Source organism: Rattus norvegicus, chromosome 4, assembly GCF_036323735.1.
Source record: "Rattus norvegicus strain BN/NHsdMcwi chromosome 4, GRCr8, whole genome shotgun sequence".
Classification (NCBI taxonomy): Eukaryota; Metazoa; Chordata; class Mammalia; order Rodentia; family Muridae; genus Rattus; species Rattus norvegicus.
Window position 1 is genome coordinate 181,222,254 of NC_086022.1, and position 26,279 is coordinate 181,248,532.

Consider the following 26,279-nt stretch of genomic DNA (forward strand, 5'->3'; position numbering starts at 1 on the left):
AATCAACAGCCAGCCGCCTGCAGGGGGCGGGGCTTTCGGTAACTCGCGGAGGGAAGTCTCGCGAGGCTTGTCGCTGTGTGGCTGCCAGTAGCGGAGGTTCTGGTCCGCCCGGGATGGAGCCGAGGCAAGCGGGCTGCCGGATCCTCCCTGCCGCTGTGTGAGCAGGGCTGTGTGTCCGCTCGCTGAGCAGGCGCAGCGAGGCCGCGGAGAGCACTCTCTGGGCGCCTCCATCTCGCGGGTGGTGGTCGCCGTCTCTGACGGCTGAGGGGGACTGAAGCTGAGTGGAAAAACACGAGTGGGTGAACCTCTGAGCCGGGCTCCCTGTCTCCGTGCTCTCACTGAGCTCCTGCCGGGAACAGAGGTACGGAAAGTTCCATGAAAACCCCCGGGCCTGCAGGCCACGGGACACCCTTTCCGGGTTTCCTTTCCTGCCACTCCGGAGCTCCGTGGGCGGTGGCTGGAGGGACTTGTCGGTGTTGAGTTTGCCTCAGCGCACTCGACCGCGTTTGCGACTGGGACTTAGCCACGATCCTGAGGGAGCTGCTGAGATCGTTTGAATCCCTCAGCGCCCTTCCAAATTCTGTTCCAAGTTGGAACAACTGGCTTCCCTCAGACAGATGTTTCAGAAGCTCCAAGTGTGTGCTTTCCACCATTTTCAGGAACAGTGCAGTTCCTCTGCTTCCAGAGTGATGAGTGGGGGCTGGATGCTTATTTGTGTGTGTGATCCGCACGCATTCTTTCTTTATCCCATTCTTTGAAAGACTCATGCCGTATATTGCCACTGTCATCTTTGACAAGAGTGAGGACCCTGTCTCTTTTCTTCCGGTCCCTGATCGTAGTACCGTCCCCCTTTCCAGAACACGGACCTCAGAATTGTCTAAGGCTCTGTATTCCACTCACACTGCACCAGATTTTTTGCTTCTTTCACTGTGACTATGACAGTTGCCCTTCCTCCACCCCAAACCGGTGTGCCCGCCTCAGCCTTCCATACTTACTGTGAAATGCATTCTCTCTCCTTAAACTTTTTCAAGTTCTAATTTAAGCCTACCGATCCGTCAGGGCTTTTTACCGTCCTATCTTAAATCATATTTTACCTCTTCAGGGCCATCCTGTTGCCGCCCCTAATTTTTTACCATCCACTTATGCCCGGCTGTTGGGGGTTTCCCAAGCATACCTCACATTTCCGCCACTGCTGTGTGAACCCAGATAGTCTGTTGGGATGCTTGGTTTTCCTTCTGTCTCATCGTCTCTCAAAACCCTACGTCTTTTTAGACTCCCTCGGGTGACATCGATAACACAGTGAACTCCCAGAGCTCTTGACATAATTCCGCAGTATTTATTAGGATGCATTATTTGTTCAGTTACCTGTCTCTCCTGCCAGCTTGAACTTGAATCTGGAATCGTGTCTTACTCATGTTTAAAACAAATGCTAGTTCAGTGTTGGCTCATAGCAAGCATTATTATTATATACTATTTATAATGTAATCATTCTAAAGAATTTGCTATAAAAATTCTGTCTCTTAAAAATCAGAATATTAGAACCCAAAAGCCCTTACCTGCTTTGAGCATGAACATGAGCAGCCTTGTAACCCTAACACTTATGTAATTAATTGTACTTTTGCTCTTAGTGGATGGAGATTGTATATAATATCAAATGCACATGCATGCACATACCCTATGCATTCAAATGATTTTATATTATGTTAGTATCATGTTTAACAACTAGGATCTTATGGGATGCAAATGTTTTTGATAGTGCTCAGCATAAGAAAAATTCCAACTCTTGGCCATATGTTAGAAATAACTGGCTTGGGTTAGGTTAGTTCTTTTTGGGATTGTTAATTTGAACACACAACATAGCCACAATTTTAGGGAGTGTATAAATTGGTCTTGATTCAATGTGCTCTTTCTCTCAAATTGTGTTCCTTTCAACTTTAAGAATTGATTTTCTTCATAAAGCTCCAAGTATATTAATATTCAAGGACAGTAGGAATTTTCTGTACTTTCAAATAGTGTATGTGCTGAACAAGATGCTCATTTTTATATGTTCTTTATAAACATTTTGTTTGTTTGTTTATGGGTGGTTGTTGGAGGCTCTACATAGTCCTAGCTGTCCTAGAACTCACTAGGTAGACCAGTCTGGCCTTAAGTTCACAGATAAATCAACTGGCTCTGCCTCCCTAGTGCTGGGATTAAAAGTATATACTCCCATAACTGGCTATATACATTCTTGATCTCTTAAAATATTTCTCTAAGGACTTGAAACACATTTTTATGTTGCTATTTTCATGTGCCAGTTAATATAATATTATTGCATATTTAATAACACTAGAAGTACCAACCTGAGCAGTAACAATTTAAATTTTTGACATCTAAAAACATGTCATATCATACCATGTTTTTGTATCTCCAGAAATTGGATGATTAGTAGATTTGCTAATAAAAGAAACAAGAATTACTTGAATTTCTTTAGATTTTTCTTAACTAAAAGCTAAAAAGTATCCAGCTGGCAATTGCTGCTGTGGGTAGGTGGTGGTTTCTCTTTAATGAGCAGCAGAATGTTCTGGACCATCTGTAAGAATCTGACTGCAGATGTCTTAGTGGTAGAGTGGGTGAAAATGTGGCTAAGCAGGAAGCAAAAGAAGAAAGAAAACTTGTTTCTTAAAGGCATACCTCTGTAATTTGAGCCTACCTGTTTAAAATAATTTAAGAGTATTATGACTAGTTAAGACAAAACTGAAAAAATAGGTAAATAAATTGAAAGTATTCCTTTTTTAAATTGGATTCACTTTTTTACTGTGTAACAAAATGTGGAAAATATCTCTCCCACTTTACTAGTCAAAAAGGGAGAGAAACATCTTTCAAAAAGGATGGCAAAGCAGATTCATATTATAAAATATTTAGGTGTTAAGTTTTCTGTTTATAATTCCTTGTGTGTAGATGATTTTTTTATACTTCTAAAACATAAAATGTAGTTCATTTTGTTAGTTTTTGTGCAGCCTAGAGAACATTTTTTACAGTAGTAGTTTTTAAAAGCCCACCATAGGGGCTGGGGATTTAGCTCAGTGGTAGAGCGCTTACCTAGGAAGCGCAAGGCCCTGGGTTCGGTCCCCAGCTCCGAAAAAAAGAACCAAAAAAAAAAAAAAAAAAAAAGCCCACCATAATTTATTGCTAGTTAAGACTAATTTTTATGTATACTTAAAATAATTGCTAGATTTTTATAGTTATGAAAAGTATTTTAAAAGTTATTGTTTAAAATTGTTCATGTACATTTCCATATGACTCAAAAAAATTGAATCTTTTAGAAGTTCCACTTTGTAGAATCTGGGATTTGTTCTTTCTGTCTCAAGAGGTTGAGACAGTTTTTACATAGAAAGGAGCAAATGGGGCCCTTGGATCCAGCTTGGCTAAAGAGTTCCAGACCTTGCATTAGCTGAGCTGTCATTCAGCTACTTTATTTGGAATTTTTAGTCTTATTTTTTTTTTCAATAAAGAAAAAAAGGAGTTAACACTTGTTCTTTGTCTAAATGGCAAAATAAGATGGTATTCTTCAGGTCTAGAGAGCTACCATTTTGAATTAACTAGAATTATTAGGCCTGCACTTCCCACCAACCCTGATAACCTGAATTTGATCCCCAAACTCACATGGTGGGTGGAGAGAGCATGTTCCAAGTTGTCGTCACACATGTGCCATGGCAACCCACCCAGAATAGTAATATATTATTAAGTATTACCTAGCAGTTTGAGTATGGTTGTGATGGATATCATGACTGTTGTAGTTAAGTTTCTTTAATGATAGTAAACATCTCTCCATGTGCTTTCTGTATTTATTTGCCATTTGTGTATCTTTAGGATAAGTATTAAAGTCTCCTGGCCATTTTTAAAATTAAACTTACTCTTGCTCTACTGATAGCTTTTTTCTAAACAAGTACTTCCCCAGATGTGGATTGGGAATGGCTCCTCACAGGGAGTGTGCCTTCTCCACTGTCTTAACTGTCTTAACTGTCTGTTTATCATCTGGATGAAACCTTGCTCATTAGCCATTTCTATAGTTCTTACGTTTCATACTTATGCTATCATGCCTAAAAACAGATCTTTATCATCTGCAGACTATAGAGATTTTCTTTTGCCTTTTTCCTTAAAACATTACCATTTCTCATTTTATTCTCAAGTTTGTGTTCCATTTTAAGAAAAGCTTTAAGCCATAAAGCTTTGTATTAAATCAAATTAGAATAGTATTGACATAATATTTTTGACATGTACATGTCTAGTTCTTCCAGTGCCACTCATTGAAAAGATGTTAGCATTTCTCACAAAAAAAAAAAAAAGTGTGTGTATGTGTAAGAGTACAGTACCTGTGACCTTGAAGGCCAGAAGAAGGTGAGGGCTTTGTTTTGCAGCTGAGTGTTCCCTGACAGGGGTCTTGGGGTCTGAACACTAGTGCTCACAGTTGAGCACAGCACTGTTAACCACTGAGGTCGATATCCTTTGATTTGCCTTTTCACTTTTTTTTTTTTTTTTACTTTTTTTTTTTTTTTACTTTCTTTTTTTCGGAGGTGGGGACCGAACCCAGGGCCTTGCGCTTGCTAGGCAAGCGCTCTACCGCTGAGCTAAATCCCCAGCCCCTTTTTTTAACTTTTTACCTTTTTTTTCTTTAACTTTTTATAGCCCAAGATGACCTTGAGTTCACTGTGTGGTAGTTCATGCTAACCCCAAACTTGGAGTGATCTTCCTGCCTTAGCCTTTTCAGTGCTTGAATTACAGGAGTGTGAGCACCACACTCCTTTTGCACATTTTCAGAAATAAATCAGTAAGTCTTCTGTGGCCCGTGATTCTGGTTTCCTTGCTTTCTGTAGTAATTGTAAAACCAGCTTGGTCAGTTTCTAGCTGCATTAGACTGGTAACTGAAAACCTGTTGTTTTTGAGTCTTTAAGTCCTTAAGCACTGTTGGCATATTTTTTAGCTATTTTCGTGGGTTCTGATACCTCTACCTCCCTTTCAACCTTATTTCACCTTAATCCCTTCCAACCCCCCAACACTAGGTAGGAGAGAAGGAAGGTTAAAGGGGGTGTAGACCTCTTTAGGCTACTTCCTGCTGATTAAAGGCATCCAGTTTCTAGGGGCAAGTCCAATCCTCATCAGAGTATCCAGCAAACACAGCAGCAGCAGCAAGAGGAACATGGCTGCCACAGACCCTCCTGGGGCTCTGCATTTACACCCTCTCCAGAATCTTCAGACTTAAAATTAACTGCTCCTGGCAAAAGTCAGACCCCTGCTAAATGCATAAGGCAAATCATAATCACTTTCTGTGAAACTACCTCTTATCCACACCTGGGATTAAAAATAAACATTCACATAACGTAACTGGGTTTTTAAAGAAACCAAAATTCTCACCACAGAGCACAGTACTTTCTCCACATATTTTATATGTGTGAACCTTTTGCCTGTGTGTATGTATGTGCTCCAAGTACGTGCTTGATGCCTGCAGAGTTCGTATGAGGGTGTCAAATCCCCTGGAACTAGAGTTTGGAATAGTGAGCCACCCATGGGTGTTCAGAAGCAAACCTGGGTCTTCTTCAGGAACAGCAGTATTCTTAACTGCTGAGCTATGTCTCCGGCCCTTGATGTGTTTTAGAATCTGTCACTGAAGTTCTCTGGGTGTGGAGCTTTTTTTGTAAAGTATTTTTAACTCCAGTTTCTTTCCTAGTTAAACTTGTCAGAAAATAGCTGTGAGCTTGTGGTTATGTAACTCTAGTGACTGTAATAGTTACAGAACTATTACTAGTTATTTACTTCTTCTTGTATGACTTCATGTCATTTGTGGGTTCTAAGGAGTTGAACTGTTTAATCTCAATTACTTAATTCATGTATATGAGATGTGTTATTCTGTTCACTTGTGTTTAAAGTGAATTATGGCTCTGTGGTGATTTCCTTGCTCTTAAGTGAGTGGGAGTTGAGACAGACTGTGTAACCCCCACTAGATTCCTTCTCTTGGTCCCCCTGCCTCAAACTCTCAGGTAGTGGGATTGCAGTTATGGCTCTTCATTTGTTCTTGGCTAGGTTATTTACATCTCTCTCTGCACCTATCTCTACATGACCCACTCCCCTTCCAACACATACACATAGATCACCCTTTTTGCTTTATGGATCTTTTTAAAGAACCGGCTTTTAGTTTTACTGAGTTTAATTCTTTATCTTCTATTAGCTTTGGGTTTATTCTGCTCTTTTTCTGGTTTCTCAAGGTTAGGGCTTGGATAATCGATTTCAGATCTTACATTTTTTTAATATTTATTTATTTTATGTATTTGAATACGCTGTAACTGTCTTCAGACACACCAGAAGAGGGAATCAGATCCCATTACAGATGGTTGTGAGCCACCATGTGTTTTCTGGGAATTGAACTCAAGATCTCTGGAAGAGCAGCCAGTGCTCTTAACCGCTGAGCCCCCAGATCTTACATTCTAATACGAATGTTTTATGTTATACTATAAATTTATCTTAAAGAACCATTTTATTGAATTCTTCATTTCTAGGATTTCTTTTTAGTTCTTTTTGAGGTTTTTTGCTCTGTAATTCTAATTTCATTCAGTATTGTATTTTCTTAGATCCATTGAGCTGTCTGATCTTAAGTTTTGCTTACATATGTGTGTGTCTGTCTGTGTGGGTATGCACATGTGCATTGGAGTGTGTTGAGGCCAGGTAGAGTATTGACCTGGGGTCATAGACAGTTATGAGCCACCTGATGTGGGTGCTGTGACTTAAACTACAATTCTCTGCAAGAGCAACACGCATTTTTACTCCCGAACCATTACTTCAGCCCCCAAACTGAGCTTTTAATGAACTATTCTCAAATTGTTTGTTTCCTTATTTGTTTGCTTATTTATTTGTTTATTTGAGATGGGGTCTCACTGTGTACACTGTCCTGTAACTCACCCTATAGACCAGGCTGGCCTTGAACTCTCAAAGATCTGCCCAGTTTTGCTGAACTCTTTGTCCAGCATTTCACCTATTTGTCTTTTTTGGAATCTGTTATAGAAGGCATCTCTTGTTTTTTTAGATTTCTGTTTTGGTTTGGAGACTAGCACAGCCATCAGTCAGCCTCCTATGGGGGCACCGTGTGGACTTCAGGCTTCCCAGCAGCATTGCTGCTCTGACTGGGGCCTGGATCCACACTGAGTAGGTCGCTGGAACTTCTTGTTCACCCAGGATGCAGACAGAAGGCTTGCCCTGCCTGAGCCATGGCTTCTTTTCAGCAGACATCCTGCTGTTGTGCCCCTGCTGCCACCCTGCAGCCCCTTGCTCGCTTTGCTATTAGGGTTGCCCTTGGTGACCCCTTCAAAGTGCAGCGGAACATCTGCTGTTTCCAGCCCATGTGCTTGAGAAAAGAGGTGAATGTTAGGTTCACCCATCTCAGAATCCCTTAAGTGCCTCTTAAAACACAGTGAAAGTTGCCTGAAGTGGCTAATGATATTCTCTGTGGAAACTTCCCACCCCTAGGAAAGATTTGGGAACTGAGATTTTTAATGTCACTTTACATAAGAAGCAGAAGCTCCTCCAAGAAGAGGTTGAGACTTTGACATAGATGGGGTGGGGATGGGGGCAGGTTAGGGAGAGTTCTTACAGTCAGATTTGCATTTAAGCTTATAGTATCCTACCAGGCAGTGCATGGTATTCCTAACTGCTTTTCCACTCTAAATAATGAAGTCTCAGAAAGTGAAGCTTAAGGTAATTTATGATATGAAACCGCCGAGAGAAGGTGATATGTTAACTTTAAGTCCTGATTTTAACTTACTTACTGGTTCTCCTTTAGAAATGAGCTGCACCATTGAGAAGGCACTTGCTGATGCTAAGGCCCTTGTTGAACGGTTGAGAGACCATGATGATGCAGCAGAGTCTCTCATCGAACAGACCACTGCCCTCAGCAAGCGAGTGGAAGCCATGAAACAGGTCTGACTTTCTCTTGCTAACTTTACACCAAAGTTTTGCTGATACTTGGTTAAGTAATACATAAATTATAAATCTCTCAGTCAGTGTTCTTTTAACACTTATAAAGGAAAACAATTAATCCAGGCTTGCTTAAAGTTTTCAGAATTTAGTCCATTATTATCATGGCCATAGCTTGGTGGCAGGCAGACATGCTGGAGTAGATGCTGAGAGTTCTACATCCGAATCCACAAGGCAGCAGGGAGAGCCTATGCTTAGAATGGGACCCCAAAGGCCACCTCCTCCAGCAAAGTCACAGCTCTTAATCCTTTCAAGTAGTGCCACTCCCTAGTGACCTAGTGTTCAACTCTATAAGCTAATGAGAGCCATTTTCATTCAAACCACCACAATAAACTACTACTTAAATAATGTCTAATTAAAATTCAAGTAGCCTCACTTGTATGTTTGTTTCACTTTGGACTAGGGTATATTATCATGTTTCAGTGACATGTATGTAGGTAGGTATGCTGGCTAGTTTTGTGTGTCAACTTAACACAAGTTAGAGTCATCAGAGAGGAAGGAGCCTTAGTTGAGAAAATGCCTCCATGAGATCCAGCTGTAAGGCATTTTGTCAGTTAGTGATGGAGGTGGGAGGCAGCCTATTGTGTGTGGTGCCATCCCTGAGTTCTATAAGAAAGCAGGCTGAGCAAGCCATAGGAAACAGGTTAGGAAGCAGCACTCCTCTGTGGCCTCTGCATCAGCTCCTGCCTCCAGGTTCCTGCCAGGTTTGAGTTCTTGTCCTGACTTCCTTTGATAATGCACAGAGATGTGTAAGTGTAAGCCAGATAAACCCTTTCCTCCCCAATTGCTTGTTGGTCATGATGTTTTGCTGCAGTAATAGAAACCTGACTAAGAGGTAGGTTTATTTTAAACCCTATAAATTTTATCCCTCTTCTGACTAAAATGCACATTTGAGTCAAATAATAAGTGGAATTGTTGAGTCTAAATACATTTGTTAAGGACCAGATTATACATCTCACTAATGTTGGCATGTATTGGACATTTTGCTGGGTTATATAATGTCAAGATGTTTATACTTTTCTTTATAAAAGTGCTTGGATATTATTTAGCACCCATATAGTTTTTGGAAATGATGCAAGAAAATATCTAATTTTCACTCTATGCAGTTATTTCAAGTTAATTTTTTCTAGTATGTTTTAAATCTGCCATTATAAAAAGCAGCCCTAGTTGGGCAGTGGTGACACATTCCTTTAGTCTCAGCACTTGGGAGGAAGGCAGCTCTCTGAATTCGAAGCCAGTTTGGGCTATAGAGCAAGTTCCAGGACAGCCAGGGGTATAAAGAGGAAAACTGTGTTTTTCTCTATCTCTTGAAAGAAAGAAAGAAAGAAAGAAAGAAAGAAAGAAAGAAAGAAAGAAAGAAAGAAAAAGAAAGAAAGCAGTCCTGAACTAAAGCTCTTTAAAAGTCACCAGAAATAGCATAGCAAGTTCACTTACTCTACTTTGCATCTGTGTCTCCCTAAAGCCATCTGCTCCCTGACCATCCAGCCTGACTCTTGCACTCCAGTAAGCATAGACCAGGTGGTGATGTGTTTTTAAAAAGAAGTTCGACTCCTTAAGTTAGGAACCAGAAGTGTTACTGTGTTAGTTAGGGTTTTAGTGTTGTGAAGAGACACCATGACCACTGCAATCCTTTTAAAGGGAAACATTTAATTGGGGCTGGCTTACAGTGGGAGGTTTAGTCCATTATTGTCATGTCGGCATGCAGGCAGATGTGCTAAAGGAGCTGAGAATTCTACATCTTGATGCAACAGGAAAAGATCAGGCTTGACCTTCTGAGGCCTTAAGGCCCACCTAGTCATGCACCTACTCCAGGGCCACACCTCCTAATAGTGCCACTCCCTATGAGCCTATGGGATCCATTTTCTTTCAAACCACCAGTTGTGATGAATTTATTGATAGCTATTCAGTAAGAATGCCTCAAGATGAATATTGATAGCTGTTCAGTAAGAATGCCTCAAGAAAAATGAATGTAATTCTAAAGTTGGATTCCCACTTTAAAAGAAAAATTTCAAAATCCAATCAGGTGTAGTGGTGGCACATGCCTTTAATCCCAGCACTTGAGAGGCAGAAGCAGGTTTGAGTTTGAGGCCTGCCTGGTCTATATAGTATAACCAAAGCTACATAATAGACGGACTCTGTCCATTCTCCAAGAAAAATCTGCTCCCCCCATTTTTTATACATCCATCAGTCTTTCTGGCTTCCTGTCCTCAACCCTGGAAACCACTGAGATTCTCTCCCAGTGGATTTGCCTGCTCTAGACACTGTAGGATGTGAGATGTCTGCCTTTTGTGATTGGTCTCTTACCATGTTTAAAAATTCATCTGGGTTGTAGTAGTATCTATTCATTGCCCAATAATACTCCACTGTAAGGGGATATGGTGTATCCTGTTTCTCCTTTCTTCCCTGGGTAGATACTTGAACTTTTCTCTGCCTTAGAGGCATGGAATGTTGAGTCATAAAATGCCTATTTAATACTCAGAGGGTCTGCTCATTTATATTCATATATTAGATAAAAATTTGCAAGTAATGCCTTTCCATATGTTGTTCTTTAATCTTTTCATTAGTATCAGGAAGAAATCCAAGAACTTAATGAAGTAGCAAGACATCGGCCACGATCCACACTAGTTATGGGAATCCAGCAAGAAAACAGACAAATCAGAGAATTACAACAAGAGAACAAAGGTAAGATATATGTCACTAAAGAGAACTTTAGTCTTTCATTGTGATACTGGTTTGGGACTAATTAGTATATTCATAAATGGGACAAGGACTGGAGAGATGACTCAATGGTTAAGAGCACTTGCAGAGGACCCAGGTTCATTTCCCAGCACCCACATCAGGCAGAGCTTATAGCCTCTATAACTCTCATCTCCAGAGACACTCTTCTGTCTGTGTGCATACTGCAGGCTCTCGTGTATGCACATGAGATAAAGTAGAGTTTTTTTTTAAATGGAAATAGTCAACTGAAGTTACTTTCTTAACATTTAATCTCATTTTCTGGTTTGTATCCCTAGATATACTTATTGCTGCTTTACCCAGTGCTCTCTGTGAATGTCTGCCCAGCTTGGCATCTTCTTAGATGCCTCTCCTCAACATCCTGTTTGCACTGTTTTTGTCACCTGTGAAGGAACTCCACTCCTTCCTCTACAGTCCCATCCTGGTTACTCATGATCCCTGCCATCCTTCAACACACACATTAGACCGAGCTTCCCAGAATAAGTATTTACTTTCCTTGAACAAGGACCTTTGGTCATTTCCTGGTCTCTCTCCTCTGCCCTCTTCCCACAGCTGTCCTGCAGACACATACATTCTGCCATTGCAAACTAGTTCTTAAGACATCTTTCACTGCCACGCCCCGTGTTTGGGATCATCATCCCTTCAGTGTTCAGCATAAGAGGTCAGGTTCATCACAACACTCTCCTTCTCTGGTACTTTCCCCGTCTGAGATGACTTTTAAGAAATGAATTTTAAATGAACACTTTGAAAAGCTGAGAGAGGGCTCAGCAGATCAGGGCACTCACCACCAAGCCTGACAGCCTGAGTTCTATCCCTGGAACCCATGCAGTGGAAGGTAAAAGTCGCTGCAGGATGTCTTCTGTGCATGTGCCATGGTATGTATGCCTGTAAGTGGACACGCACACAGAGAGAAGCATAATACTTTTCTTTTTCAGTAAAAAAACGAGAAGTCCTTTGTTGCATGTTTTCTTATCCTGTAAGTCGGTGTTTTGATGAATTCTATATTGAAGAGCATAGTTACCTAGTCTTAACTCATTTGAATAAAGCACACTGTTCTTGATAGAACTGCGCACATCCTTGGAAGAGCACCAGTCTGCCTTGGAACTGATAATGAGCAAGTATCGAGAGCAGATGTTCAGATTGCTAATGGCCAGCAAGAAGGACGACCCGGGCATAATAATGAAGTTAAAGGAGCAGCACTCAAAGGTAATCGATCCATTCTAGGAAATTGACTTGGAATGAAAACAGGGACTATTGGTTAACCTATGTTCAGATTTTAATGAAAATCTAGTAATACTGTTTCAGTGTATATAAAATACCTCACATTTTTAATTGACATTTTCTATCATCATCATCATCCTCCCATCTCTTGTTACATACCAGTTTTTTTACTTGGCTTATTCTTCTAACTCCCTTTGTTCCTTAGTAACAGGGTCTCACTATGTAGCCTCTGGTTGTCCAGGAACTTACTCTATAGACCAGGCTAGCCTTCAGAGATCCACCTTCCTCCGCCTCCCGATTGGTGTCCTTAGTAACTTTAAAATGGTATATTTGTGTGCGTGTGCGTGTGTGTGTGTGTGTGTGTGTGTGTGTGTGTGTGTGTGTGTGTGTTCATCTATTTTAAAAATAAAGACTCTCTGCTTTTAAGTAGTATTTTTTTTCTAGTAAATTTGTATAGTGCTACATGTTACACAAACAGACACTAAAATGCTTTTAAAGTCAGCCAGCAGCTGAGTGTAGATTGCTTTCTTGAAGAGTCTAGTCTGGATAAGGCCAACTCATTTTCATGAAAAACTGTGGAGCTAAGGAAGGAGTTGAACCAATACTGTATGTAGCTGACACCAGTGGTTTTAGAAACAGCTGAGGTGGTTAGGGTGATTGTTTTTGCAGTCATTTTACTTGGGGTCACTTGGGAAGCAGTTGTCAAAACAAGCAGGATAACTGTTGCTGTTTACATTAAAACTGAATTTTAACTGCCAGTGTGAAATAAAAATACTAAACTAGATTGGATATCTTATCGGTGTTGGATAAATGATAAATGTAACCCACTTACAACTAATATTATTTAAGAAATCGTGATAGTTATGTGATATATATTTCTCAATTACTGACACATATTTTGGAATCTTTAAAATATTTCTTCCATGATGGTGTCTGTAGAATGTCTAAATTATTCTATCAGAATTAAGTAATAGTATTCTTTGGGTGACAGATTTACATATTAGGAAATGTAACAGCTTCCTCTTGTATTAGTAGGAGAATAAAAAATTAAAATTGGATTTAATATTATCTAGTTATAATATCTATGCCCTAACAAAATGGAAGTTCTTCTGAATGTAAGGTCTATATTGTTAATGCTAATAATCATTACAGAGCATTTCAGTGTATACCTAAGCCAAGTCTGTGACTCACCCTTTACTCCTGGTACTTGTGAATAGAGGCAAAAAGGTTCAAAGATAACCTGGACTACATGAGATCCTGCTTCAATTCTACTCTCCTCCAAAGAAATAAGTAAATGTGTAGCTAAGAGGTTTGGTTTTTTTGTTTTTTGTTTTTTGTTTTTTGTTTTTTGTTTTTTGTTTTTTTTTTGGTCTTTTTTTCGGAGCTGGGGACTTTTGTTTTTTTTTTTTTAAGTATAAAGAAATGAAATGCAGTCTTAATTCCCAAAAGCCCTAATGTTTCACAATTTTAAAAATGAAATTTTGACAGAAAAGTAAATACCATGGTGGGGAGGGTGTTGGGGGTGTGGAATAAAATCCAATTGTTAGTCCCATAGAGTAGCAGCTGTGACAGCAAATGTTGATTGAGTAAACTGTATTAAGCGATAGGGCACAGCTCCATGGTAGAGCGTGCTGAGCTTGCCTGAGGCTCTGGGTTCAAGTCCCACACTGAGAAATAAAACGAAGTGGTGTACCGTTCATCTATGCTGTCCTGTTCACCTAAAAAGTTAAACACTGCCTAAGTCCCCACTAAACCTTCTGTTTTTACTATTAGATTGAGTTCATCTAAGTGCTGGTCCTTGCCTTCCATAAAGTGACTGTTCAGTTATTTGCTATTAATTCTAACTAATACATATTAATGTTTGTGGTTTTGATTTTTCCCAAAAAGGAGACACTTTGGCTCAGTAAATCAAACATTGATTAGTACCCTGTGTTTAGTTGTTATGGGCAAGAGCAAGAAAAATGAAGGAATTCATTATATTACTGTTAAGTTTACAGTGTAACGGGAGTTACAAAAACAAATGTAACTATGATACAAGTTTGATAAAAATTAGTACTTATTATAGTAAGAGGAGCAAAGTCTGAAAGAAGGCAAATTATTTAATCTAGCCTTGAATTATCTACAGGAGTGGGGGACACATAAGCAGAGAAATGAGAAAGAGGCACCAAGGTGCAGGACCCGGAATTGTTGAGGCACCAGTGGTCTACTATGACTAAGCAGAAGTAATTCTGTAGCATGCTTAGGGGAACAGTGATCGATATTACACTTTGGGGCATGAGCACACTTGAAGCTATAGTAATAGAATTTTGCACTCACCTAGAGCTTTAAATCCACATTCAAAAATCACTAGAAAGCATAACTCAGTTCCATCCAAATACTTATTTTACATTATTTTTAAACAGATGCCTTTTTGGAAATCTTAAAAAAGCAAACATTCCAACAGTTGGCTAACACGCATGAACTAACACTCACTCAGTTTATAATGACGGATGAAATCCGTATTAACACTATAATGACTCTGTACTACAGATTGACATGGTACATCGTAACAGCTGCGAAGGATTCTTCCTGGATGCATCTCGGCACATCCTTGAAGCACCTCAGCACGGACTGGAGAGGAGGCACTTGGAAGCAAATCAGAATGTACACTAAATCAAACAGTCAACTTTGGGGGTGGGTGGAAGTGGGGTCCATTTAAAAAGTTGTTTTACTTTGACTTGCCCTTCAGATTAGACCAGCAAATAAATGGAGTCAACGAAAGAACGGTGTGCTTTTCATGGCCATGCTGCTGAGTCTGAAACGCTTCAGTTTGTCTCCAATTTTCTGTGTGTCACACACAGGATATAAGTAATTATACATGTACATACATAAAATTTACAGATATAAAACTATAAATAATGTGTGTATATACATTCATACACATACAGTGTGACAGAAACTTTCGAGATGTTTACCCACCATCTTTTATTTGTTCTTGCTAGACATTGCCAAAGTTTTTGTTATAAAGCTGTATTTCTAAATGTTTTCTTACTCAGGAGGCAGAGGCAGGGAGATCTCTGTGAGTCTGAGGCCACACTTGATCTATATAGCCAGTTCCAGGCTAGCCATAGTTATGCAGTGAGACCCTGTCTAAAAAAGAAAAATATATTTTCTTGATAATAACTTTAGCCTATTAGTATAAAAGGGCTGGTCCATCAAACTTAAAATTTTTAATTTAGATCCTTAATTGTTTGCAGTCCTTTGGTGTGGGTTCACAAATAGGTTCACAAATAGGAAAGCCTTTTGCAGACATTACAGCTGTGCGTAGTGATGCTCTCTGCCTGTGCCTCAAGTGTTGTTGCAGAGTAGGAATAAACAGACATAGCAGTAGGCAGTGAACCAGGACAGCTCAAGGGTACTGTGTTGGCCCTTGGGCTTCAGAGCCATAGCTCTTGCTTTGTGTCCCTTAAAAGTAGTGTGACCCTCAGAGCTAGTGAGTAAGTCCTTCATGGGACCTGTAATTCATGCTTAATATGTTTTGTTTCTTCCTGATGATCTTGTTAAAACACTATACTGGAAAATAAATACCATTCTTTTCCATTTTAAAGGCAAGAAATTATTGGCTTCCTATGTTCCTTTTATACCTATGCCAGTGCCACAGTCCTAACCACATTATAAACGGAGAAAGCTATTGGTATTCAGAATTTTTTACTATCATTCAGCTGTTCAGTTTTCTGTACTTTGTCCTCTATAACAGAGGGATCTTAGTGACATTGGAGTATGGCGCACAATGGCGACTCTTTGGTAACAACAGCTTTGCTACCACAGGCTAATCCGAGGCTGTCCAGTAGGCCCTAGATGGTATCTGTGCATCATACAGAAGGTGCTTAGCCACACACCACCATTAAGCACCGTGTCACTCACACAAGTGAGAGACAGAATTACTAATTTTTAATGTACTTAGTTTTAATTTTTACTGTACTAGACAAAGCAGATTAGTTCTTTATTATATCTTCTGAATGCTGTGTTAGAAAGATTTTTCCATTAAGACAAAGGTGTAGCCTCCATTAAGGGTGTAGACCTGGATTCATTCCCCAGAACCAAAAACATGTAAGGCACCTGATCCGTTCTTTAAGATTATTAAGTGGGGCTGGGGTGTAGTTCAATGATAGAGCGTCCTTCCAGTTTAATAGTTATGTGGGTTCTTGAAGGTCTTGATCAAATCCTTTCTACAACCATTCAGCTATCTAAAAGACTTGATGTTCATTTGGGATTTTTTTTCATTGACTTTCACTATTTAATTTTTGTATTAATATTAGCAAGTTAATTATTCTCAGGCTTCTGTTCTATTTTTAAACCCCTTTGTCTCCTTCACTGAACAAAGCTCATAAGGTCAAGGGAGGTTTCTTAAGAGGAATTATACTTTTGTTGCCTGACTTAGTGCTTAAGACATCATAGGGGGGGAGGGGGATGTTTGCCCGGAAACCGGGAAAGGGAATAACACTCGAAATGTATATAAGAAATACTCAAGTTAATAAAAAAAAAAAAAAAAGACATCATAGATATGCAAAAAAAACAAGAAATGAGATTGAAAGAATTTATAAAACTGATAAATGTGGGTATCTATATTATGGTGAAATTAATTCTTATTTTCATCAGGTGGAAAAAAATGCCACTTCATGTTTTAATACATCATAGCACTTTGTTTATTTTATATGATAATTCTTATACAATAAACACTAGCTAAATAACAGACAGATGTAAACCATATGCTTCTTACTCTCAAGAAGGATTATGGTCTAGAAAGGCTCTTGGTTGAGTTGCATCAGCAAATACGCATTAATACTACAGAGGAGACTGAATCATGCAGACTTCAGGGAAGAAGAGATAGCATGTGTGCCAACAGTTTTTATCTCTCCCCTTTTACAACGGTACATGTAGATGAGAAAAAGAAAATCTTCCTAGTCATCGTGATAAATGTGAATAAGTATTTTGCTGTAGGGTTAAGTTATATTGTGAAATGTATCCTTAATTCTAACCTTAGCACCTGATGCCCACCAGTTATGGTTCATGTTGAGGCCACATGAGGACATCACACTTGTGTTAGGTGGCGGTGCAGTTCTATCAAACAAGAGAATTCAAAACCAGTAAAGCCGTCCTCTCATTCCATGCCCACCCTTTCTTCCAGGAGTTGCAAGCACATGTTGACCAGATCACCGAGATGGCAGCAGTAATGAGAAAAGCTATTGAAATTGACGAACAGCAGGGTTGCAAGGAACAGGAGCGCATATTTCAACTTGAAGTGAGTTTTAAACTTCAAATACGGGTTCAAAGTATCCCTGAGAACACTCAACCAGAGAACATTCCCAGTCTTAACACCCATACTCTCGAGTTGGTGGCAATGATTTCTGAATCTGAATGCTGGTAACAATGAATGGAATAGACCACTGAATAGTAATGTCAGAGTCTGGGGTCCTCAGGGATGCATGAGTATACCAGTAGTTGAGAAAGTTGAGTATTAAACTAGGCGTGGTGGTGCACGCCTTTAATCCCAGCATTTAATGGGAAAGAGGCTGAGTTCAGGGCCAGCCTAGTGTACAGAGCAAGTTCCCTGACAGCCAGAGTTGCACAGAGAAACCCTATCTTGAAAAGGTTTAGTTTTGATTCTATATTGTTTTCATATATATCTGTTTTTAAAATTAGGAAATTGAAGGCATTTTATATATGAATTCTTTTACATATGTATGAATTTCTTCATAATTTTTAAAATGCAGTTCTTTGTGTTAGAGATCACAATGATATAAAAAATTATAGTGCACAAATAATGCCAGATGTGGTGCTCCTTTAATCTAGCACTTGAGAAGGAGAGGCAGGAGGATGGGGAGTTTAAGGTTATCAGCTCTGCACTGGGTAAACAGCTCAACTGTGACAGAGGACCTGGCTCTGGCTCTCTGACACCCTTGTAAAGGTCAGGCACAATGGCCGGCTGGAACAATAAGCCCTAGGCTCAGTAAGAAACCCTAGTCAGAAAAGAAAGTAGATTGCAACAGAGGAGACTCCTGGCTTCAGGTTTTTGTCTCCACATGTACACACAGAGAACAGATACACACAAAAAATAAAATTTAAAGCAGTTTGCTTGGAATCATGATCAGGGGATTTCTTACGGATAGCCATAAAGCCTGTGTGTCTTGGAGCACATTGTGCTCTCCCATTTGTATGATAGATCAGCCTGCTCAGCAAAGGACCAGAAAGGATTTGGGATTTTGCAGACTAATCAGTTTATATCTGCTCAGCTTCATTGTGGTACTGCAAAAGCAGCCTCAAACAAAAGGAGAAAGTCAGAACTCTGCTCAGAAACAACCCTCAGAACAGACCATTGAGACTTAGAAAGTGAGCCCACAACAGCTGTAGAGAATAGGTTATAAAATGGCAAAATTGCTTAGAATATCAGATGATCATTTACATTTCTTTCTGAAAAATAATTACCTCAGCTGGTCTTGGCTAATCTCAGATTTTGCGAGGGAAACATACCTACTAACTGCTACTGAGTGATGAAGTCTACGTTAAGGTATTACTCACATAAACGTATCACTAGCATGAATGTAGATGGGTGTTTTATATACACATACATTACATATATTATCTCCAGTCTGTTTGCAGAACAAGCTGATTTCTGCCTAGTCACTTGTTCCATCTGCACATATTAAGGCTTCCAGCGTGAGGAGGCTGAGTACCTGATGCTGCGTCTTTAACACCATTTGAAATCTGGTTTTGTCTTTTGTTTTTTAAGTGTTGCTGTGTAGCCCTAACTGACCTAGAATTCCTTAGTAAACTATAATGCCCACAAACTCCGAGATCCCCCTGCCTTTGCCTCCCAACTGCTGGGATTAAAGGCAGGTATCACCACCCAGCTTTGAAGTTTGTTTAGATTGAGGTTGTGACTCCTATAGCACATCGTACATCTGTCCATTCATACATGTGTTAAAGAGTCTGCTTTCTATGCTACACGTCATATAACTTGTAAAATATGTATCCCTCTTGGAGCTGCCTTAGGGGGATCAGCCAAACAAGCAGTTTCTGTTTCTGCATGTTTCCATTTGCATCAGGTATAAACCATCTTGGGTTTTGCTTGTCTCCTTACAGCAAGAAAACAAAGGCTTGAGAGAGATCCTTCAGATAACTCGAGAATCCTTTTTGAACCTTCGGAAGGATGATGCGTCAGAGAGTACATCTCTGTCCGCCTTAGTGACTAACAGTGACCTGAGTCTGAGGAAGAGCTGAGTGGTTGGCTGTGGTCACTAAGACGGGCCCAGGAGTGAGTGGATGGATGAACATAAACCCAACTTCAGTCAGCCTCTTTCCTCTAGTATGTCAGGGGCACTGGCGAAGAGACAGTAGCAGGATGTATAGCCAGTGGTCATAAACTAGATCCCAGTCACAGCTCGACAGGAAAACCTGGGCCACAGAGTGAACATTGAGTCTCCAAGGTGCTGCTGAGGACTGCAATTTGAGAAGTGCTGTTGGCCTCTTGGATGAGATATGGATCACCCTGAATGCTCCTAATAAACGTCGGAAAGCCTAAATTATCACAACTCCAAAAGAAGGTTGGTGTGGTGTTCTGGATGGAAGACTTTGTTCTGAGTCCTGTCCTTCTGTTCAGTGTCAGAGTCAGCATAGCTTATGTATGTACCGCTTCTGTCTCGGTGCTCCCATCCCCCTGCCCATCTGTTCATCGCCGGCAGTTCACATTTACAGGCTATAGGAATATGTCACTCGCATCACAAACTGAAGAAAGGAATATACTTGCACCTAGTTCCCATAACTCTTAGCTAGCAGTTATTCGTGACTTGCTTGAGTATATGTACCTCAGGAAGGAAGGAAAGACAAGAATATACTTTCTAAGAAAGACAGCCATATATAGACACATTTAGTAGGTTAAACTACTTTGAGAGACTATGTTTGGTTCTCTGTTAACAATGAGCCTGGCTCTTCCTCCTCTCTACATGATGTTTAAGGATACAGGACAGAGGGGTTGGGGATTTAGCTCAGTGGTAGAGCGCTTGCCTAGCAACCGCAAGGCCCTGGGTTCGGTCCCCAGCTCCTAAAAAAAGGGAAAAAAAAAAGGATACAGGATAGCTCACTAGTACACAGAGTTGGCATATTTAATGTAATAAGATAGGTATGGTCATTTCCAAGTAAATTTGGAATTCCTTTGTTATTTAAGAAATCACTCTTCAAACATATAAGTAGAAGCAGGTTCCAAAATCAAAGTTCTGGGACTGAGTCTAAACCCTGTTTAGTTCTTATAACCTGTGAGTTTTCCCTACAACCTGTGACTCAGAAACTGGCAGTGAAGTGTGGGCCCACAGGCATTGTGCTTTGCACTTTAAAAAAAAAAAAAGCTTAAGACCACAAGATAGAGAAGTGTGCTTTAATACCATTGCAACCTAAACTCTTCTGTAGTGATCAGAATAAAAGAATAAAAGATTGTGAAATACGGCAAAAAATATACAATACTTGTATGTGAAGTTAGCACAGATAAAAAGTAAATCATTTGTAAGTACATATTACTTTGCAGTGTAATTTTATGTGTAATTTCATGTATTGGCAAAATTCATAGGACTTTTACTTGAGAACCTTTCATTCTGAAGTTTGAGGTGAGTGGGGTCATAGGTCAGGTAGGAAAGGGCCAGTACCCCAGGTGATAAACCGTTGTCATGCAGAGGCCTTAATATTTTATATTATAGGTGAATTTATTTCTAAGACTTTTCTATTGGTTCTTGGAGAGTGTCCCTTAGTTTAGTGGTCATTCTTTCATGTAGTTTGGTCCCAGGCCAGAATCTTAGAAGAAAGGCTACACAGTTGAGATGAGGCAGAATCAAGGAGTGAGTAGTTCTATTGTGAAATGTTATTTCAGAAGTAATTATTTTTATAAAAAAATTATTTATCCTTTGTCTTCTTGGATATAAGTTTAAGGTTGTGAATATTGAAAGACATTTGCATTGTTCTTAGCAAGTTTTCCATCCCTCCTATCACCCCCCCCCAAAAAAAAAACAGCTTTCAGCTTACATACTTGAGTGTGCTGAAGAGGAGCCTATTTTGTCAATAAAGACGAGTGTTTAAAACTGGTGTGGTCTCAGGGTTAATTTGAAAACAAAGCTCACATTTCTTGATTATACTTTGTTTCTTTGCTGGAAGGATAGGAGGTGCTAGGGTTTGAACCCAGAACTTTATATACAAGTGCTCTTCACTAAGCTGCATCCTCAACCCTTGGGCCTATTCTGTGTGTGTAGTGGGTGGGAGACTATTTGTGCCAGTCTATTCATGGGTGTGTGTGTGTGTGTACATGTGTGTGTGTGCACACATATATGTCTTATTCCTGTATACTGCTGTGACTCCCCTGAACTTTTCCAAGGTCTTGCCCAGTCTATAGCCTGCATAGTATTTTAGTGCCCTGGGACTCTCAGACTTACAGATCCTGCTTACAGCTCATAATCTCCACACTAATCTATTTGTAACTACCATGGAGACATTTCAGGCTGAAACTGCCCAAAGTCAAACTCTTCATCCCTAAACTTATAAAGTGTACCCCATCCTTGCAAGGGCAACTGCAGGGCACAAAGATAGTAGAGCCTTAGACCTTAGTTTCTTTTTTATCTTGTATTGAATTGGTTAGCAAATCCTGCTGGCTATTTATGCAGGAACATACCTGCCTGCCTGCCCTAGTCCAAGCCACAGTAGTAGAATGGATAATAGCATTCAACCTTAGGCTGGGCAGTGGTTTCGCACATCTTTGACCCCAGCACTTGGGTAGCAGAGGCAGATGGATCTCTGAGAGTTCCAGGGTAGCCTGGTTGACAAAATGAGTTCTAGGACACCCAGGGCTAAATCAGTTGACTCAAAAAAAAGTCAACTACAGTAAGAAGTCATTGTTGGAACACAATGTGTGGTTTAAAGCAACAGGAAAACCTAAGGCCACATAATAAAGGTGTTAAGTTACATACCTACAGGGCTTGAGAGGTGGCTCAGTTGGGACAGTGCTTGCCCTACAAGTGTGAGAGCCTGCTTTTGTATTCCTAGAAAGTATGTAAAAAGCACTGAGACAAAGCCTAGAATTAGGGCCTAAATGATTCTCAGGATCCTGGGGAAACGGAGGTAGAAGCTGGCTCCTCAGCATAGCAAAGGACCAGCAGGTTTGACCACTTTGCCGCCACACTCTGGTTACCATTCTGGCAGCATTCATTTCTTCAGCAAGCCCGTGTGCTTAACCCTGTGCTTGCTTTAAGCTGAGCCTCCTGTACCTCTCATCTGTGGATTCTCAAATTGAAGATTTAAAAAAAAAAAATCAGTAGTAGGCATTCCATATATACCTCTTTATGTGCTGTGAGTCCTGTTTAGATCACCAGACATTTATTAGTTCTTATTCTTATCTGGAGAAGGCAGTTGAGATTGAACCCAGTAGGTTGGGCCTTGCATATCCTCAGGGCAGGCCACATTCATCTTTGCCCTTTACCTTTAAAGGAAAGTGAAGGTGTAACAACAAATAATATCTAGCCAATCTCTTCCCTCATTCACAACTCCTGAACTTACTGTACGTTTCCTGAGGGTCAGAAACCTATCTGGTTATTTTTAAAGGTGTACATACAAACGGCTGAAATTATATTGTACCAGGGTTTTATATATTTGTGTGTGTGTGTGTGTGTGTGTGTGTGCATGTGTGTGTGTGGATGTGTGTGTGTGTGTGGATGTGCATGTGTCTGTGTACTAGGGGACCTCGAAGAGAGGGCTGCTAAAATGGAGACAGCCAGGAGTGGGTGGCTTGCATGCCATGTGGCAGAGTAGCTGCCAGACTGAGCAGATCCAGCTCTCAGGAACTGATAGCAAGATCCTCTTTAACTTTTACTGAAACGTCCCTTGCATCTTTTTCCATTTCAGCAAAACAGACCAACTAGCCCATTCTTTCAAACAACTAAAGCCTTGAGCAAATACCAGCACTTAGCCCTGTACTTGTGATAGAATTATTAACCCTAGAACGCAGGCTATCCCTCCCAAAGATCGTGGGCAGGAAGAATACATGGGACCTTTGAGTAAAACCACAGAAAAGGGGGCTGTCTGGCATTCGGGCTCCTCACAAAGGGTGTGACCACAGACTTGGTACTCTGTTTTCTCCTGTAAAATAGAGCGTCCCTGTTGGTTTCCATCCTTAAATTCCAACGGGAGTCTGTGGCTCAGTGTTCTCTTAAGAGTTCCTCAAATACCAGCTTGCTCTAGAAGGGGACTGTATTAGCACCTACTGTCCAGACAAAAAGCCAAAAAGGAGTAAGTAAATAAATGTAACCCTCAACCCCCCCAAGCGTGCGTGTACACACACACGCACACACGCATGTGCTCGTACTTTAATCTGGCCATGAGCATCTGGAGCCTGACCCCTAGTGACCTAAGCTTACACCAAGGTAGGCTCAAACCACTTGGGTCATCCTCTGCAACATAGCAAGCTCAAGACTGGCTTGGACCACGTGAGATCCTGTCCCAAAAACTACTTTCTTTCCCCCTCTGAGAAAGATTCAAGCATCCTTCCTCAGACCTTCTGTTTTACTTGGCGTCTTTGGGTCTGTGGGTTATCTCATGGGGATCCTGTGCTTTATGGCTAATATCCACTTACCAGTTGAGTACACACCATGCAGTCCTTTAGGCCTGGGTTACCTCACTCAGGATGATATTATCAGGTTCATCCATTTGCCTGCAAAATTCATGATGCTTTTGTTTTTATAGCCGAGTAGTATTCCATTGTGTGAATGAACCAACATTTTCTTTATCCATTCTTCAGTTGAGGGACATCTGGGTTGTTTTCAGCTTCTGGCTATTACAAATAAGGCTGCTATGAACATAGTTGAGCAAGTGTTCTTACAGTATGCTGGGACAATGGGTATATGTGGACGAGTGGTATAGCTGAGTCTTAAAGCAGAACTATTTCCAGTTTTCTGAGGAATCCGCCAAATTGATTTCCAGAGTGGTTGTACAAGTTTGCACTCCCACCGGCAATGGAGGAGTGTTCCCCTTGCTCCACATCCTCACCAGCATGTGCTGTCACTTGAGTTTTTGATCTTAGCCATTCTGATGGGTGTAAGTTTCAGAGTCGTTTTGATTTGCATTTCCCTGATGACTAAGGATGTTGAACATTGTTTTAAGTGCCACTCCGTCATTCAGATTCCTCTGTTGAGAATTCTGTTTAACTCTGTATTAGGGGAGATTGGATACCGGAGGAATCCAACTGGGTAACTGGGAACTGGGTAGGTGAAGGGATGGGGAGGGGAACGGGAGAGGGGGAGAATCAGGTGTAGGGAGAACAAAGGAGAGAACGGAAATTGGTGGTGGGCATGGGTGGGGCATCTCTAAGATGTGCCAGAGAATCTATGGAGGTGACTCTAGCTGAGACTCCTAGCAGTGGGGGCTGTGGAGCCTAAATTGGCCACCTCTTGTAGCCAGGCAGGACTCAAACAAGCCACACACAAAACCTTTAACCCAAAATTTGTCCTGCCTGCAAGATGTGCATGAATAAAGATGAAGCAGAAACTGAGGGAATGGCCCGCCCATTAGTGGCCCAACTTGAGATCCATCCCATGGGCAAGAACGAGTCCCTGACACTATTAATGATACTGTGTTACGATTGCAGACAGGAGCCTAGTGTAACTGTCCTCTGAGAGGCTCCATCCAGTAGATGGAAACAGATGCAGAGACCCACAGCCAGACCTTAGATGGTTAAATGGAGCATGGGGGGAGTCTTATGTTAGTTTTGAGGAGGGATTGAGGGACTAAAAGGGGTTAGGGACTCCACAGGAAGACCAACAGAGTCAACTAACCTGGACCTTTGGGGGCTCCCAGAGACTGAATCGCTACCCAAACAGCAAGCAAACATGGGCTGGACCTAGGCCCTCCACACTTATATAGCAGATGTGCAGCTTGGTCTCCATGTGGGTCATCTAACAACTGGAGCAGGGGCTTGCCCTGACTCTGTTGCCTGCCTATGGATCCTGTTCCCCCAACTGGGCTGCCTTGTCTGGCCTCAATGAGATGTGCCTAGTCCTGCAGTGACCTGATGTTCCAGGGTGGGATGATACCCAGGGGACCTCCCCCTCCTCTGAGTAGAAGAATGGGGGATGGGGGAAGGAGCTGTGGGAGGAAAGGGGGCTGATAATGGGATATAAAGTCAATAAATAATGAAAAATAAAAAATAAGTAATTACATTTAAATATATATAAACCGTAACATATACCCTGGATTCACCTCATTTCCTGCTATCCTTAAGAGGAGTTTTTAAAACAAAGAACTGTATTTTCCGGACTAACTTTTAAGTACAAACATGACACAGTATAAACTCCTGGAGACATCCTAATAAGGACATAAGCATTTTTTCAAAGTAGGTATTTATTAAAAAAATTATACAAATGGTATTATTAAAAATTATGAAAATTTACAAATATTTTGTCTTCTCCTTCCAAGAAAGCATATTCTGCCTTTTACAGCTCTGACTGGCAGTGTGTTCTGACAGTAGAGAATAGTTCCCCAACAATCTGCACAACTGAAATACAAGCATGTGACAAGCCAGAAACCCTATAGCAATTAAAACAAAAATTACTGCTGAAGCTAGAGAGTAATAACAGAGTTAAACTTTTCTGAAATGAACCAAAAGGGGTTCATTTTATAATTTTTCATTATGTTTTATTTTCAAAACATCTTTTCAAAGCCAGATCTTAAGACCCCACTCACTCCCTGAAACGTCAAGGGTATAGTCGCGCTGTGAAAGAGACTAAGATTCATCATGGGTTAAGTAGTGGTAACCCTACTTGAGCACACCGCAGGCTGTCAGTCACACGTGTCAGGGAGGCCACCTCCCAACTCACAACTCTGAGGAGTCAAAAGAGAGTGGCTCTCCTTACGGAACCAGGTGGGTGGCTTTAAGAAGCAGCTTGGCTGACCCCCTGAGCTTCGGAGCACAGGGGCTTTGATTACACAGAGTAATTGTTAGTTAACACAATCTCACAGGGTGCCAGGAACAAGGTCTCATTGACTTCTCTCTGACAAAATACAGTCCAGTCGCCATCTAAGGCAACCTAAGGTCAGCAGCCGACACTGCTTTAAATGACCCCAAAACAAAAGTAAGCCACCATTTGGGCTATAAATAACTTATTCACATAAATGTTATATTATCTTTAATAAACTGAGCTATTTTCAATTATAGAAATAATTTAGTTATTTAATTTACCACTTTAAGCACTAATGGGCAAAACAATGGGAAATCTAGATTGATACATTTTAGGATAGTTTGATACATTTTAGGA

At 40.7% G+C, this 26,279-nt stretch overlaps 1 protein-coding gene across 3 annotated transcripts; it reads left to right on the plus strand.

The window, feature by feature from the left end:
• The first annotated feature begins 44 nt into the window (after nucleotides 1-44).
• On the plus strand, nucleotides 45-21,065 carry Fgfr1op2 (FGFR1 oncogene partner 2). Of its 3 annotated transcripts, NM_201421.2 has the most exons (7): nucleotides 45-361; nucleotides 7,811-7,947; nucleotides 10,569-10,686; nucleotides 11,804-11,946; nucleotides 14,491-14,604; nucleotides 17,129-17,242; nucleotides 19,084-20,984. In NM_201421.2, the coding sequence occupies exons 2-7, from the start codon at nucleotides 7,813-7,815 to the stop codon at nucleotides 19,219-19,221; spliced, it is 762 nt and encodes a 253-aa protein (NP_958824.2). In that variant the 5' UTR covers nucleotides 45-361; nucleotides 7,811-7,812; the 3' UTR covers nucleotides 19,222-20,984. The 3 variants fall into 3 exon arrangements, with proteins under 3 accessions (NP_958824.2, XP_006237750.1, XP_008761624.1); XM_006237688.4 differs by lacking the exon at nucleotides 14,491-14,604 and having other exon boundaries at nucleotides 221-361; nucleotides 19,084-21,065; XM_008763402.3 differs by lacking the exon at nucleotides 19,084-20,984 and having other exon boundaries at nucleotides 221-361; nucleotides 14,491-14,634.
• The last annotated feature ends 5,214 nt before the right edge of the window (nucleotides 21,066-26,279 follow it).